The 17400-nt window shown below is 38.9% G+C and overlaps 2 protein-coding genes and 1 non-coding gene across 3 annotated transcripts; all 3 read right to left on the bottom strand.

The window, feature by feature from the left end:
- Positions 1-3945: 3945 nt before the first annotated feature.
- On the bottom strand, positions 3946-5369 carry LOC147934086 (uncharacterized). Its single transcript, XM_087472461.1, has 2 exons — positions 5223-5369; positions 3946-4807 (listed from the first exon to the last, which is right to left on the bottom strand). The coding sequence occupies exons 1-2, from the start codon at positions 5367-5369 to the stop codon at positions 3989-3991; spliced, it is 966 nt and encodes a 321-aa protein (XP_087328587.1). The 3' UTR covers positions 3946-3988.
- A 3596-nt stretch (positions 5370-8965) lies between these two features.
- On the bottom strand, positions 8966-9742 carry LOC147934085 (uncharacterized). Its single transcript, XM_087472460.1, has one exon. It carries the CDS (start codon positions 9740-9742, stop codon positions 8966-8968), a length of 777 nt encoding a protein of 258 aa, XP_087328586.1.
- A 2255-nt stretch (positions 9743-11997) lies between these two features.
- Positions 11998-12104, bottom strand: LOC147934084 (small nucleolar RNA R71). The gene has a single exon (XR_015573429.1). It is a non-coding gene; the product is annotated as a small nucleolar RNA R71 (small nucleolar RNA).
- Between the last annotated feature and the right edge of the window lie 5296 nt (positions 12105-17400).

Below are 17400 nucleotides of genomic sequence, written 5' to 3'. Positions count from 1 at the left end.
GTTGACTAATCCTATTTCCTCAAAACACATCCCCATCACTCAGTTAGGAGTTTTATCCTTTTTTTCTATTGTGATCGAAAATATAACCTAACGAATATGCTAATTGACACTAAGAAGAGCTACGTAGTGTAAAATATCTTTTCGTTTTTTCTCTTTTTTTTTTTCTAATCAAATGTACCAATCATTTTTGTCACTGAATTTCATTTTCAAAACACGTAGAAATTAAGACTGTCCTTGGAATCGTGGGACAATTATAAATATGAAATCTTTATATGATATTGATCCAAATGTTTGTAAACCATTATATTATATAAAATATTGAGTATGAAATAAAGTTGTGTTTTAAAGAAAACAAATAAACATGCACGTATTGTACATTATCTGAAATTAACAGTCATTAATGTGAAGAACAGAGTCCAAAACGATGTGGTTTGCAAAAAGGCCTATTAGGACCACGACCCAATACACTTCCAAAGCCCATAGCTGCTCAACGGTTACCTGCAATACACGACAAAGAAAAGCGGAAAGAATCATCTGCAGACAGTATGGCAATGACAACCAAAAATCGATTTGCTGTTCTTGAATCCTGCGATGACAATGGCGCTACGTGACAGTCAATATGACAGAGCAGCAAATGATTAGAAGAACCTAAACTCTGAAGAACAAAATCCAAAATTATGCGGCTTTGCAAAGCCATTATGTATAATAACAAAATCTACCATTATGTTTTAGTTTAGCCGCGCTATCAACAAAAGTATATAAGAAAAAGAAGTATTTTAGTTCTTCTCTAGAGACACATGGCTATTCACGGGATATCTAATTTTAAGACACCAAATTTCACTAAATTTTATTTTTATTTTTTTGTCAATTGATAATACAGTTAATACTGATATAATTAAATAGTATATATTGTAAAATATAATATAAGCCGGTAGAAAACAAAAAAAACGGAGTCTAAAGTTTACTAGGTAACAACCCGCACATAGTGCGGATAAATCAATTCAAATAAATTTATTATTTGGAATTTGATATTTGTTTGTGTAAATATATTTTTTTGTTTTATTCAAATTTACGTTTATTTTATATAAAAATATGTTTCACCCGTGAAATATTTGAAAGTAAATAATAATTTTAACGCGGTGAAAATATTTGTATGAAATTTATTTTAATAAAACATGAATAATTATTTAATTTTTTAAAAAATAAATTAATTTGTTGTTTTTTAAAGAAATATAATATAGTTTCAGATTAAATGACTACAAATAGTTTAATTTATTTAATGTATTTTTATTTAAGTCTATAATGGCATAGATGTAATTAGGATTAATTAATAAAGTTTATTTGCTAAAATGTGTTTTAAACTCTCTAGTGACGACACATCAGCATTTTTTCAAAAGTATTTATCTAGGGGATAAGAGGTTGACAAGATCGGCCAACGATTAGAAATCTCCGAAAATCAAAATGAAACCAAGAAAATAAACAACAAAGCAGAAAAATTCAAATCTGGAAAGAGAACAAACCCATAAACGAAAAACAAATGCAAAAAAGTCAAACATTACTAAAAAAAACTAGTCAGAGAAGCAATTTTTTTTTTATGGTCAGTCTTTTATATTTTGAACGAATCAGGAGGACATGTTGGAAGAAAAAATTACGTACACAATAAAATCATAATGACCCTTAACCTGTATCATAACTTATAACACGTAGATAATGTTGATATGTGTGAAATTGTAAATAATCTACGACTATATATTTGACTTTGATATTATGCAGAAATTAACTATATGACATTTATACTTACATGCTACGTTAATTATATATAGTTCCATCCCATCTTTATATATGGATGCATAATATCAAAGTTATTTACGTACACAATAAAATCATAATGATAAATAAAAATTTATTTACAATTTCTGCATAATATCAAAGTCAATGATAAATAAAAATGCTTTTTTTTTTTTCCTTCCAAGAACTTTTATTAATCAATTGGGTATTACAACATGTACCAAACCAATACAAAACTTCAAAAACAATTTATTACATAAGCAGAAATATGTGCCATATAGTGAAGATAACAAGCATGAAAAGAGTGAAATTGACGATGCTTCCTTCAGATAAGTCTTACTCTTATGTTCCTTCTTCATAAACCATCCTACTCGAATGTGATATGTATGCCGTACTGGCATTTTTTGGTTGTAACTCCACATCACATAGAAAAAACCCACTGCTTTTGGAAAAAGTTTTGAAATCTTGACAATCCAATACCAATTAGTCCGTATCGTTGTCCTTGTTTTCATCATAAAATTTGGCTTGCTACTAGTGTAATTCCATCCAATTATACATCTCACACCAAAGACGCCATTGAAGATCTTCACGATGAACCACGTCTTCATCGCACGAACAATTACGCCTATGTGCAGAGGAATGAATGGAGACCATAATTTCTTTCCGTAAACGATAGTATCGCGATCATATTCTCCTGGATCCCAAATCCAAAATTGATCTCTCTTTCTCATTCAAACAACAACAAGAAAAAAAACAATAAGTGAGCACTATATATGTAACATTTTAGCGATAGTGATGATTCTACGTACATTAATTCGATGGTAATGGAAATCTTTTATCTAACTCCCGTAATTTTTTTATCTATCTCCCGTGTTTGAAGGATTAGTATGTAGGCTCATTTTTCCAAATTAAGCATTTTTATTTATCAAACCTTTCTTAAATCTTTATATAGTAAGTATTAGTTTGTAGTATTTTCTATGAATTTAAAATCATATTTGTTCGTGTTGAATTATTAGTGTTGTCATCTTGAGGTTGTTTTTGGAGATCGTTGGAATCATAACATCACAAAAAATACGGTCAGTTGTAAGATACTAATGTTCGAGTGTTCCAATAATTGTATCTCTTTCCTTGTTGTTCTTGTCGTAGGTTATCAAATATTGGAGCACTGATGTAATCTGCATCTCTTCCATAAGATGAATGAAAAGGTTTTTTTTAAAAAAAAAAAAAAAAAAAAAAAAAAATATTAATGTAGTATTTTCGGGAAAAAAGTTGATGCTCAAGTCATACATAATATGTCTATTGACACTAGAGGAGTAAAGTTTGTTAAACCGCTAGTTATAACTTATAAAAATTATTATGAGTTTAGCGAAGAGTTCTTGGTGTCTTGGTTTCACTAAGTTTGAACCCTTTTCATTTACTCTATAGTATTATATATATATAATAAATATATTGTATCAAAATGTATAAAGTTTAAAATGTATGGAAAATATATATCGAAATGCCATACTTTATCCACATTGTTTTAGACCTTCAAATATATAGCACGGACCTGCATATGTAACAAGAAACTGATGTCATTTCAAAAAAATACGATTATTTTGAACTGGTGTAGAATGCAATGGAACTGGTGAACCAAACATTTAACCGCAAGTGAGTTAATCAAAACAACCCCGATTTGATTATGCATATATATATGTATATATTACCAAGTAGCATAAAGCAGAGAAACTCTGCTTCAATGTTGCGTAGTTTATGGAGTGGGTTGGTGAAGATACCATGTGTCCGTACTGTGATCAACTCTTGGCTATACGATTTGCGATATGTCTGTGACGGCAATAAAAACGGTATAATCAAGGTTTTCTGTTTTATACTCATACACATTTACTTAAATCATACTACTGTATATGTTTCATATGAATACAAATGTACAACTTCTTCTGTATATCAATCAGTTTGAAGTACGATCTTTGCATTACTCCTGTTTCAAAGAAGATAGTTTTGATATTGTTTAAACATAAGATTAGTTGGGCGACTGATGAGAGATTATATAGCAAAGTACGTTTCTGCAAGATTATATATCAGTCTCATGGAGATTATATAAAAAATAGATTTTGATGTTTGAAAGGTTTAAAAGAGAAGAGACTGTAGACTCTGAACTTAATTCCAAACTATTTTTTTATTTTGAGATGGAGTTGTGACTCTAGCAATCCCACTTTTGCTTAGCCAGCCTGAAAAATCTGACATGTTCGTCGACATTGAAGAATTCGGCTGTGTTAGATTGACGCATGCAGAAAGTGTTGCTCGAAGGGACACAGAAAGCTTCAGAATTTGTGAGGAAAATGTTTTGATCTCCGATGTTTTGAGTGTAAACAGCGTTTCCTTCTTCGTCTAGCCTGAACACCATTATTGCTTCTGTTTTCCTTCTCGGAACACCTTCGACGATCTCTGCGGACTTCCTGTACAACTTAACCATCAAAGTTTCACTGGTGGTTACCGACTCCACCAAATGTTCCCTTGTGTTACACGAATCCAAAAGCTCTCGTTTTGTCTCGGACATCTTGGGAAGGTTTTGAAACCGCAAGCTCTGCAACTTTGGGTTGTTGCTAGGGTTGTGGAGATCCCATGATCCGATGAGGTGGCCTCCAGAGCCGGCTATGCGAAACATGTCATCTTTCTTAGAATACATGACAAGGGAGGAGAAGAAGCAGGGGTCTGTCATTCGGACGTTGACCCACTCGGAGTTGCTTTGAGCCGGTCTGCAAAAGCTGAGCTGAGGACCCAAGAACTTGACAGCCACAACACAGTCCTCTTCTTCAGGGAAAGACGAAGACATGGCCACGTTGGTGATATATTGGGTTTGGCAATAAGGCAGAGTTACAAGAGGAGGCAGCAAAATGCGTTTTGGATCTGTGACACTGTTTATATTTACTTCTCGGAGACGCAACACGCCGTCCTTCAAAGTAGGTAGCCATCCATTGGATGGTCCCATCGTTCCCATTTCCTTATACAAATCTCTACAGAGTTAGAAGTATCTTGTCTAACTCTGTAAGTCTTTCTCTTCCTTTTTTCTCTGTTTTCAGATAAATACAGAGCATTTGCGGACGAAACAAAGCTTGTAAGACGTTAGACCAAATTTATATCTGTTTACTTCTCTCTTTCATGTTCATTGATTTTTCCCAAATAGGGTCAATCTAAGTTTCGTTTTCTTTATAGCAAATTATGTTCATGAATCTTCTTCTTTTCACACTTATTAATCAATAAAAAAAAAATTATGATTTAGAGCTACACACTCGCTTTCTGAGGACCCTAGAAACATAATCACAAGTTCATGGATTTGTCCAACAATCCAGTCCAGCACCAACGAACTAAACATATTGAGATAGACATTCACTTCGTAAGAGAACGTATAGCTCTCGGCCAAGTTCGCGTCCTACCCATCCCATCCTCTCATTAATACGCATTATATCTTCAACAAAGGTCTCCCCACTCCTCTCTTCACCAATTTTCGATCCAGCCTTAGCATCATCCGAAATGCCGCTAGGACTATGGGGGAGTGATAAACTAAGATATTCACTTACCATACTTGTCAATATATTGCTGGGAAAACATTTTGTAATCGTGTATATATTATATTGTGAATCAATACAGAGGGGCATCGAAGTCTTCTAGATAAAACTTTTGTCTCATTCTTTAACTTTTTTTCTTTTTTTTTTTGTTGGCAGCAAGAAGTGTCACCAAGAAAACATACCCACCTTCCACACCAATTAAAACATCACAATCCTCTTCTAGTAAACCCTAAAACCCAATCAACTACAGCAAACATACACGAAAAAGAGAGAATGATCCTATGGAATTGAAGAAGACGAAAAGCCATATAAAAACAGAGAAAACTCATCTTAGAGAATTAAGGTTCTTTAATTATTTTTCTTTTATTGTCAATTGGTAATCAATACAATAAAACTAGAATGTGTTGCTCTCCTTATCTAACAACTTAGCATTTCAGACTCTTCTCAGCTTGAAATCTCATTAAAATTGTTAGCCAATAAAAACATTTCAAATAATACAACTCAACATGTCTCAACCTATAATAAGTCTCTTTTTTCCATGTCATTTTTTCTCTTAAACTTGATCTTATTTTGTTGGGATTAGTTTTAAAATAAGTGGGCTTAAAGTTATTCATTGAAAACAACGACAATGACGCAAGAATATATATATACAGTAAAACCTCTATAAATTAATACTCTATAAATTAATAAACACTATAAATTAATAAACACTATAAATTAATAAATTTTGACAGTCCCAAGTCGGACCAGTGTAAAAAATAACAAAATTCGATAAGATAATACGATAATAACTTTTCTGAAATCCCCATGTAAAATATGGTCCTAATAATATCATAAATTAATAATCATGTAAATTTACATATATATATATATATATATATTTATATGTGCTGATATAAGAATGTATGTTTCTCATGAAGCTCATATCTATAAAACAATTCTTATGTAGTATTTTCAAAATAAAATGATATAAAATATTTTATAATATGTCATAAAGATAGCTACATTTTTTTTAAGTTTTTAATTTCTCGATATCCATAATTTACATTTTGATAGTTTGATTGACTATTAAAATACAACAATTTATATTATTATTCATAAATTTAGTTTTATGTATAACATGTGTATAAGTGAATTTGTTATTGTATTTGTAATTTATTGTTAATAATGTTTTCTAAATATTACAAATTCAATTCCAATACCATAATATTTTGAATATCTGAAATTATTGTTAAAATTGTTTCAATTCTTAATTTTTAAAAGTTAAACTATTAAAAATATATCTATAAATTAATAATTATTAATTTATAGATAAATTAATATCACTATAAATTAATAAAATGTCTTGGTCCCAACATTATTAATTTATAGATGTTTTACTGTATTAGTTTTCTATCTCTGGTGGAATCGATTCGGATCATGATGACCTTTTCATGAAAATGTGTCATGTAATCTTGAGGGGAAGTGAGAAGCTAATCGATCTCGAGAACTAAGGTCGCCGTGTCAAAATCTGTTCATCTTTCACTCAATGTTCATCTCTAGCGAAAACATTTCACGGACCTTGGAGGAGAGGCGAATCTATATCGAAAAAATTATTTGGGTAGCGAAAATCTAAGATATTTAGGAAGAGACGAGCAAAATGCAAGAAATTCTCTAGGTTTACAGGAGAGATCTAAAAAAGATAAGGAACCCAAGGAGTGTAAGTTTAGAAAGAACACAGTGACGAAGTATGAGCGAGTGTAACGAAGTGTAAGCGAGTGTGAAAGTGTATGAGTGAAAGAGTGAATCGGAAAAGTGTAAAATTGGAGAAAGAGAATTCTCTCTTCTTATTTGATTTAGATCCTAGATACAAACTAAATATAGACAATTTACAAAGGGAATATTCCTAGAAGATACTATGCACAATTACACATAATGATAGTGACATCCTTCCTTAAGCTAGACATGTGATCTTTGGTTGACTTGAACTCTCCCACTTGCTTCAAACTCGCTAACGGCTCTTTGTAGGAAGGATCTAGATGTTCCTTTACCTTTGGAGACATATCTTCATAGGCTGGACGTGTGGATTCTCCAAATGGTACGGACGACCCATGTCGCACATTGTACGAACGTACGGACGTGATGGTTGTACAGACATGGTGTGTGAGTTCTCATACTCCCCCTCAAGCTTAATCATATAAATTTATTGATTAAACTTGGACTAACGAACACCCACCTCATTAAAAACCTTAGTATAGAAAACCACTTGGAAAAAACTATACATAAGGGAAAAAGAGTGTAGGTGTCGTGTTAGGAAAGCTCATGGCCGAGTAAGGTCTTTAAGACCGAGCTTAGAGTGAATATACTCACACACTTGTGGACTGGCTGCCTTGGTAAGAATGTCAGCTAGTTGTTCTTTGCTGTTGGTGTGGGATGGAAGAGTGACACCAAGCTGATTCTCGCACCTTATGACAATCGACTTTGATGTGTTTTGTCCTCTCGTGAAACACCGAGTTTGTGGCTATGTGAATAGCTGCTTCATTGTCACAGTGCATTGTGGTAGGCTTTGAAGACTCAACTCCAAGATCCTTTAGTAATGCTTTCAACCACATCAATTCGGTAGTTAGTTTCCTCATGGCTCTATATTCAGCTTCAACACTAGATAGTGACACCACCTTTTGTTTCTTGCTTTTACATGTTACTAGGTTGCCTCCTAGGAATGTGCAATATCGAGTGGTAGATTGATGATCCTCACGATCTCCAGCATAGTCAGCATCGCAATATCCCACCAATTCAGTGTTTTCATTTCTTCCCATCCAAATGCCTTGTCCCGGTGAACCCTTGATGTACTTGAGGATCCGATTCACCATGTTTCAGTGATGTATGGTTGGGTTTTTCATGTGTTGGCTTACCTGGTTCACAGCAAAACAAATATCAGGTCGAGTAATGGTAAGGTATATGAGCTTACCTACTAATCGCCGATATCTTGTAACATTTTCAAATGGAGCTTCAAGCTCCCCCTTTCCTCATGTCTTATAGTTTTCTTCAAGTGGTGTTGTCACTGCCTTTGATCCGAGTTTTCCTGCTTCACTCAAAAGATCATGAGCATTTTTTCTTTGTGATAGAAATAAACCCTCATTAGATCTATATACTTCTATCCCAAGAAAATATTTAAGCTCTCCTAGATCTTTAATGTCAAAGACTGATTTAAGAAAATCTTTAGTATCCTTAATGCCTACCTTGTCACTTCCAGATATGATGATATCATCAACATATGCTAGAATGACTACAATACCTTTGGCGCTTGGTAATGTGAAGAGGGTGTGATCAGCCTCAGATTTGCGAAAGCCTCTCCCAAGTAAGGTAGTGCTCAGTTTGTGGTACCATGCTCTTGGTGACTGTTTCAAGCCATAAATAGCCTTTTTGAGTTTGAATACCTTGCCCGGACCAATAGTATCTTCTAGGTCCAGTGGGGGTCGCATGTATACTTCATCTTCAAGTTCGCCTTGTAAGAATGCATTCTTGACATCCATTTGCCAAAGTTCCCAATCCAAATTAGTAGCTAATGAAAGAACAACTTGGACTGTGTGAAGTTTGGCGACCGAAGCAAACGTATCCTGATAGTCCTCCCCTTACGTTTGTGTGAATCCTCGTGCAACAAGTCTTGCTTTGTAGCGTTCAATCTCCCCATCACTCTTGTATTTAATAGTAAAGATCCAGTGAGAGGTGACAGCCTTCTTATCTTTTGGTAAATCTGCCTCGTCCCATGTGTGGTTTTGCTCCATGGCCGTTTTCTCGGCACTAACGGCATCACGCCACACCTTATGTTCCTTTGCTTCATCATAGGTTTGGGGTACCCAATGCTTGTCAACTTGACCAAGGAAAATCTGGTGTTCCAGGGGAAAATGAGCAAGGGTACAGACGGCTTGAATCGGATGGGAAACAACAACATTGTTGAAGTACACGCGAGTGTTCTTCCTGTTTGATGGGTCGAATTTTAGCCTTTGAATTCGTCGTAGGGGAGTGATTTCCTCATGATCATTTTCTTCATCTTCAACTGCATTTGGTGTGGTTTCTACCTCAGAGTGTACATCTGTTTCATCAGTTTGTAAGTCTTCTCTATCGGCATGTGTCGTGTCTATCGGGTTGGGGCCATGGTCAGTTGCCGTTGATGGACTTAAGTCGGCGTCCACTGGTGGAATAGGCCCTTCTAGTGAGTTTGGCTCAGTTAGATTTTGTTTGTCCCGATCGGAGGTTAAGGTAGACAAGTTGCGAAGATCATCCCAGTTTCTCTGGCCATAGTATCCTTGAGTTTCAACAAACTTCACATCACGAGAAACTAGAACCCGCCTAGCTTCAGGATCATAACATTTGTAGCCCTTTTGTGTAGTAGAGTAGCCGATAAGCATCCTTTTGGTACTTTTGGCATCAAGTTTGTCACGTAATTCTCCTGGGCTTAAAACAAAACAAACACAACCAAAACACTCGTAAGTGATCAAATGTAGGTTGTTCTTTGTTTAGTACCTTGAATGGAGAGACATCTTGCAAAATCTTTGTGGGAATACGGTTGATTAGATAACATGCCGCAAGAACAACATCACTCCACAAACGTTTTGGAACATTAGTGAAACAACCCGACCCGTTTTTTTTTTAAATAATAAATAATAAATATAATATAATAATAAACTACAACTAGTGGTCTGATATGTTACGGTTTTGACTCACTTTGACCCCGTTTATTTGATAGTTTTGTAGTTGTTTGAGTCCTTTTCAGGTTATAATAAGAGGCTAGGAAGCTAAAAGCAAGGATTGGAACAGCAGGAGCAATCGGAGCAGAAAGGAGTTGAATTGGAGCAAAAAAGCTGATTTTAGACCCAGGAGCACATGCTCCCGATTTCCGAGCACATGCTCCCAACTCTACGGTTTCATGACGACACGTGGCAAACATCTAGGCGCCGATTCCCTGCCTAATTCCCCTTATTTTAGGCGATCCTTTGTGAGAGAAAGAGGGCTGAGATCGCTTTTTAATAGGGAGATTTGAATTTGGATTCTTTCCTTATTTTTCTCTACTTGTATGCTATTTAACCTAGGGTTTTAGGAAAGAGAAAATATACCTTTTCTTTTGTTTTTGAGCGACGTTTTTGTGAGAGGAAGAAGAACGGCCACCTTGTGAAGCATTCTCTGAACCCTTTTTATTTTTATGTCATTGAATTTCTCATCTTTTGCTATGATTCATTTCTCTATGTCTGAGTAGTTTTCTTTGCTAGATTAGGGGTTTCAAAAGGGGTTTCATGGGTTAGCAACAAAACACAAATAGGGCTTTATATAATCGATTGTCTTCACTATTGTTAGACTTAATGCTTAGGTTGATTTGATCACTCAATCTATGATTCTAGGTTTATCTATTCATCAAAAGTGTAATAGGTTGCTAGAAAAGACATTAGTGGGCAAATTGTTCTAGACCTGCGAAAGTTGATGTGTAGGTGATTTGTGAACTTATCATTCCTGTTCTTGAATGCTTGTCTACGATTCTGGGCTCAAACGACAGTTTAGGGTTTATGGACCGCCGAGCATGTGCTCCGGATGTCTGAGCACGTGCTCCGCGTTTCCGCACAGAATCGATCAGATAGAGTTATTGATGCCACGACAGTGGATCAGTTTATATTTATGTTTGAGTTCTAGACTGGTACTTAATCTATGCCCTGAATAGTTGTTTAGTTGCTGTCTCTGAAATTCCCGAGAATTACCCCTGATCTAGTGTTTTGCTTATTGCCTTTTTATACCGTTTTAATCGCGTTACTGTTACCAAACAAACCCAACTTTGAATTGTCTTAGCTTGAAATTGAACCAATAGAACCATAGAGTAAAACTTGGTCTTCGTGGGATTCGACCCCTAAGTACTACTTCTTTGCTGTGCACTTGCAGTAGGAAAATAGGGTTTAAAACTCTGTGTATCAAGTTTTTGGCGCCGTTGCCGGGGACCAAATTTTTACCTTTGGTTTTTGGCGAAATTACTAGACTAAGACCTTACTGATTTGTCTTTCTGCTTCTTCTTTGCATGTGTTTCAGGTGCATGTCAAGAAGATCTACAAGAAGAAACAACACCGAAGAACTAGTCGCTTTGTCAGCCGCAGAGCTCTCCTTGGCAGAAAGAACAAACCGCAAGAACAGAAAGTTTCAATCCGTCAACATGGGTGACAACAGAAACAATGAGGATATGGCTGCCGAGTTGCAACAACTTCGACAACAGTTGGGGCAGTTGCTCCGTGCTCAACACGAAAGAGCCGCGCCGCCGCAACCGTCCATTGGGGACAAGGACAACCCGCATGTGTCCTACACCAACCGAGCGGCGATTGTTCCTCCCACCATCCCGAGCCAAGATTTTGAGATCAAGCCACATATGATCTCTCTAGTGAAGCAGCACCTATTTTACGGTCTCCCAGCTGAGATTCCGATGGACCACATCGAGAATTTTGAGGAGATATGTAGCACCACTGGTTCAAATGGGATACCGCCAGACTTTCTGAAGTGCAAGCTCTTTCCCTTCTCTCTTGCGGATAGAGCTTCACGTTGGCTGAAGTCATTGCCACCTGGGTCTCTGACATCATGGGAACAGTGTAGGTCTGCGTTTCTGGACCATTTCTACACCAAGGCTAAGATCGCTGCCCTGAGGAACAAGATTTCATTGTTCCAACAGCACACTGGAGAAGCCTTCTGCGAGGCTTGGGAGAGGTACAAAGAGTACCGTAGAGAGTGTCCGCACCATGGATTCAGTGATGAACAGATTCTGGGCATTTTCTATGATGGAGTTAACTGGGACTACAGAAACATTCTCAACTCGGCCAGCAATGGGGATTTTATGACAAAGTCTAAGGAAGGAGCATATCAGTTGATTGAGAACCTAGCTGCAAGCTCCAGCAACAAGGCTCCTGAGTATGACAGGTCCGTGAAGGTCAACAGTGTCGATACGCAAAAGATTGACGAGTTGACAGCCAAGGTGAACCTTCTTCTGAAGGGGAGCCAGAAAACTGTCCATTTTGTCGATGAGACCGGAGACATGCGCTAGCTCAGGAGATTTGTGATGGAGATGATGAAACAATGGAGGTTAATTATGTGAGTGGGCAAGGTTTTGTGCAGAACAGGGGTTTCAACCCGAACTACAGAAGCCATCCGAATTTGTCCTATAGAAGCACCAACGTGGAGAACCCTCAGGATCAGGTGTATCCGCAACAAGGAGCTCAGAATCAGATGGGTTATCAGAAAACCTTCTCAAACAACTTCCAAGGCAAACAGTTTTTACCCACTCAAAACCGCTTCCAAGGGGGGAACCAGCAGGCATATACAAGCGCTCAACAAGCACTGCCTTTCACCAACCAACAGTTGGGACCTTCATCTGCTAGCAGCTCTCAGGATGAGCTGAAAAACATGATGCAACAACTCTTGGTAAATCAACAAAAAGCTTCAGTGGAAATCAACGCTAAGGTCGATACCATGTACAATGACCTTAATGGAAAGTATGAGGCAGTAATGTCACATGTGAAGAAGCTTGATGTTCAGGTTGCACAGACTGCTGAAGTCGTGAAAAGAACTCCTGGGACTCTGCCCGGAAAAGGGGAAGCAAACCCGCGGAACGAGTATGTCAATGCGATTGAGCTAAGGGGAGGAAAGAAGTTACCCCCTAGAGAAGCACCATCCGCTAGGATTGACAAGGGCAAGGGTATTGCTGAAGAATACCTTCCTCAACATGCTGCTGAGACTCCACCGTTGAGTCAAAAAGAAGCCGAAGCATCCGGCGAGCATGTGCTCCCATCCAGTGAGCACGTGCTCCCGACTCCCGATCAGGCAGTTCCTACTGAGGTACCTCATGCACGCGTGTACACCCCTAGGGTTCCTTACCCTTTTCCTCCTAAGAAATCTCGCAAGGATTTGGAGGATGCAAAGTGCAAGGAGATGTTGAGAGAATTGACGGTAAAACTACCCCTAGCTGATGCTGTTCAGATGATACCTGCTTTGAAGAGATATGTGAAAGGGTTAGTTTCTGGGCGAGTGTCAGAGGAAGAGAACGTGATGATGGTTTCAAGAGAGTGCAGTGCTGTGCTGCAAAACAAAGTGCTCAAGAAGAGAGATGATCCAGGGCGATTTGTCTTATCCGTGAGAATCGGTAAAACGATTTTTGCAAACTCCCTCTGTGATCTAGGTTCCAGTGTGAACCTTATGCCATATTCAGTGACTAAAAGGCTGGGATACACGAAGTTCAAGTCTACACGGATTTCGTTAGTATTCGCGGATAGATCCACCAAACGCCCCATAGGAGTGTTGGAGGATTTACATGTCCAGATAGGGGACATGCTTATACCAGCAGACTTTGTGGTTCTGGAACTTGAAGAAGAACCACGTGACCCCCTAATCTTAGGTAGATCATTCTTATGCACAGCTGGTGCGATTATAGATGTGCAAGGGGGAGCGATCGATCTCCAGCTGGGAGATATGATTGCAAGGTTTGAGATGAACAAGCTGCTCAAGAAACCTATGATAGATGGTCAGACTTTTGTGGTTGATGATGGTTCAGAGGTTGCACATGAGGTTACCGATGAAGTTCTCACTCTCGACCCGTTGGAGGTTGCCTTGACAAAGGCAGAGGGTAAGTATGGATTCTTGAATGAGGAAGCTGGTGGTTTTACACGCATTTTGGATGCAGGTACACGGTTCTAGCAACTGGTAGCTTACGCCAGCCTAGACGATGAGAACCAATCAGGGGAGGAATCCGCCGAGGGAGCACCTGCACCGGATTCTGGAGCACATGCTCCGGTAAAGTCAGTGGACGGTCCTTGGAGCGAGTTAAGAGCTCCAAAGGTAGAGCTAAAACCACTTCCAGCCGGACTAAGGTACGCGTTGCTAGGTCCTAACTCTACATACCCCGTGATAGTGAACTCTGAACTAAACAATGTAGAGACCGCTTTGCTCCTTTGTGAACTTAGGAAGTATAGAAATGCTCTAGGGTATTCACTAGATGACATCCCAGGAATCTCACCAGATCTTTGCATGCATAGGATACATCTAGAAGATGAATCAATGACTTCGGTAGAACATCAGAGGAGGTTGAACCCGAATCTAAAGGATGTTGTTAAGAAAGAGATAATGAAACTTCTAGATGCGGGTGTAATTTATGCTATTTCTGATAGTTCCTGGATTAGTCCAGTTCATGTAGTCCCTAAGAAAGGTGGAATTACAGTGGTTAAGAATGATAAGGATGAGTTGATTCCTACTAGGACAGTTACGGGACATCGCATGTGCATAGACTATAGAAAACTTAATGCTGCGACCCGTAAGGATCATTTTCCTTTGCCGTTTATTGATCAAATGCTTGAGAGATTGGCTAACCATCCTTACTACTGTTTCTTAGATGGCTATTCAGGTTTCTTTCAGATCCCAATCCATCCCGACGATCAAGAGAAGACCACATTCACATGTCCTTACGGCACCTTTGCTTACCGCAGAATACCGTTTGGCTTGTGCAATGCACCAGCGACCTTCCAACGATGCATGATGTCCATTTTCACTGACCTGATTGAGGATATAATGGAAGTTTTCATGGACGATTTCTCCGTCTATGGGAGCTCCTTTTCCGTTTGTTTGTCTAATTTGTGCAGGGCGTTGCAGCGGTGTGAAGACAAACATCTGGTGCTGAGTTGGGAGAAATACCACTTCATGGTCAGAGATGGGATAGTGCTGGGACACAAGATTTCTGAAAAGGGGATTGAGGTTGACAAAGCCAAGGTTGAGGTGATGATGAGTTTACAACCGCCTAATTCGGTAAAAGGGATCCGCAGTTTCCTTGGCCACGCCGGTTTCTACAGACGGTTCATTAAGGATTTCTCCAAGATAGCAAGACCACTTACCCAGCTGTTGTGTAAGGAAGTGAAGTTTGATTTCGATTCTGCTTGCTTGGAGGCCTTTCACACGATCAAAGGAGCTTTGGTTAGCGCTCCGATTGTACAACCGCCAAATTGGGACCTTCCCTTTGAGGTCATGACTGATGCGAGTGATTATGCCGTGGGAGCAGTCCTGGGACAGAGAAAAGACAAGAAGCTGCACGTGATATACTATGCCAGCCGCACCTTGGATGAGGCTCAGTGCAAGTACGCTACAACCGAGAAAGAACTTTTAGCGGTTGTGTTTGCTTTTGAGAAGTTCTGATCATACCTTGTTGGTTCCAAAGTGGTTGTTCACACTGATCATGCAGCATTGAGGTATCTACTGACCAAGAAGGATGCAAAACCAAGGCTACTCCGTTGGATTTTGTTGCTTCAAGAGTTTGACTTGGAGATTAAAGACAAGAAGGGTATTGAGAACGGAGTTGCAGATCACTTGTCAAGAATGAGGATAGAAGAAGAGCTACCCTTGGATGATAGCCTTCCTGAAGAACATGTTTACTCGATTGGCATCTTTGATCCCGCCGAGCACATGCTCCGCCTGGGAGCAAATGCTCCGAAAACCCCGTGCAAGGCAATCGATACCAACAAACAGCCGAGTTTTCCTTGGTTTGGAGAGTATGCAAACTACCTAGCAGCAGAGAAAGAACCTACTGAGTTTGTGGGGAACAAGAAGAAGAAGTTCCTAAAAGACATAAGGCGGTATTTTTGGGATGAGCCTTACCTCTATAGGCATTGCTCGGATGGTGTTTTCAGGAGGTGTGTGACTGAGGAGGAGGTTCCTGGAGTCTTGTTTCATTGCCATAGCTCACCCTATGCTGGACACTTTGCTACTTTCAAAACCGTGTCCAAAGCTCTTCAAGCGGGTTATTGGTGGCCTACCATGTTCAGAGATGCGCAGCGGTTTGTGCCTACTTGCGACACATGTCAGAGACAAGGGAACATCAGCAGGAGGAATGAGATGCCTCAGAATTTCATCTTGGAGGTTGAAGTATTTGATGTTTGGGGAATTGACTTCATGGGACCTTTCCTGAACTCATTCGGCAATGAGTACATATTGGTGGCTGTAGATTACGTGTCCAAGTGGGTAGAAGCTTTGGCCAGCCCCAATAATGATGCAAAGACCGTGCTCAAGATGTTCAAGTCGGTTATTTTCCCACGGTTTGGTGTCCCACGGGTAGTCATTAGCGATGGTGGATCGCATTTCATTAACAAGGTCTTTGAGAGTCTTCTCAAGAAGAATGGAGTGAGGCACAAGGTCGCCACCCCCTACCACCCACAAACAAGCGGCCAAGTTGAGATCTCTAACCGGGAGATCAAGAGCATTTTGCAAAAAACAGTGAACACAACAAGGAAGGAGATGCGGAGCACATGCTCGGCGAACTGAAAAAAAAGAAAAAAGATGCGGAGCACATGCTCGCAGGACGCGAGCAACCCAATGCACATGCTCGGCGAACTGAGAACAAAAGAAAAAAAAAACGAGAGGAGCGATTGGGCCAGGTAAGTTCAATGCAATTCTTTGGCTCAGGCCCACCAGGCCCACTAGCCTACCAACTCGCAAAACCCTCCTCGTTTCTTCTTCTCCTTCTTCTTCTTGTCTAGGTCTCTCTTTGGCTTATTTTCACACCGGAGACGGTGTGAAGTAAGTCCGGGGGAGGGTCACCTATGACATTTGTTTTCTTTATTTTTCTTTTTATTGAGTCAGTTTGTCATGTGAGTCGAACCAAAACTTGTGGGAATTAGGACCGAAATCTGTGATGTTTTTAACCATTTGTGAGTTTGACCGTTTTTCCTAGTGACCATTGTTGCAGAACTAAGAGTACAGAGACGAGCTAATACCTCTTCACATTCGGACCCTTCTCCTGGCCAGAAAAGCTTCATCCCATTAAGGTTTCACCGGAAAGACTTAGACTCTACTTTATTGGAACCTAACCGGATTTAAATTCTTCTCGTTTTGGGCATTAGGATAGGGAACGTGTCACATATTCATGACTTCTTATTCATTTTGCCAATCTTGCTGATCCTGAATAGCTAGCTCATTTTAAGTTAGTACCACCCCGAGCCTAACCTCCTTTCAAACCACTTGCACTTGTATTTTTGTTTTCTCATTCTGTGCAGCTATGTGCAAAACGGTC

Source organism: Camelina sativa, chromosome 11, assembly GCF_030686135.1.
Source record: "Camelina sativa cultivar CO46 ecotype springtype chromosome 11, ASM3068613v1".
NCBI classification, from domain to species: Eukaryota; Viridiplantae; Streptophyta; class Magnoliopsida; order Brassicales; family Brassicaceae; genus Camelina; species Camelina sativa.
This window is presented reverse-complemented; position numbering and strand designations above follow the sequence as displayed.

Excerpts from the sequence above, each read along its gene's own strand:
- LOC147934086 (XM_087472461.1), bottom strand. The coding sequence starts at position 5,369 with ATGGTAAGTGAATATCTTAGTTTATCACTCCCCCATAGTCCTAGCGGC. Across the intron at positions 4,808-5,222 it reads TTAATGAGAGGATGGGATGG|TGTAGAGATTTGTATAAGGA; the intron begins GTAGGACGCGAA and ends TACTTCTAACTC.
- LOC147934085 (XM_087472460.1), bottom strand. The coding sequence starts at position 9,742 with ATGCTTATCGGCTACTCTACTACACAAAAGGGCTACAAATGTTATGAT.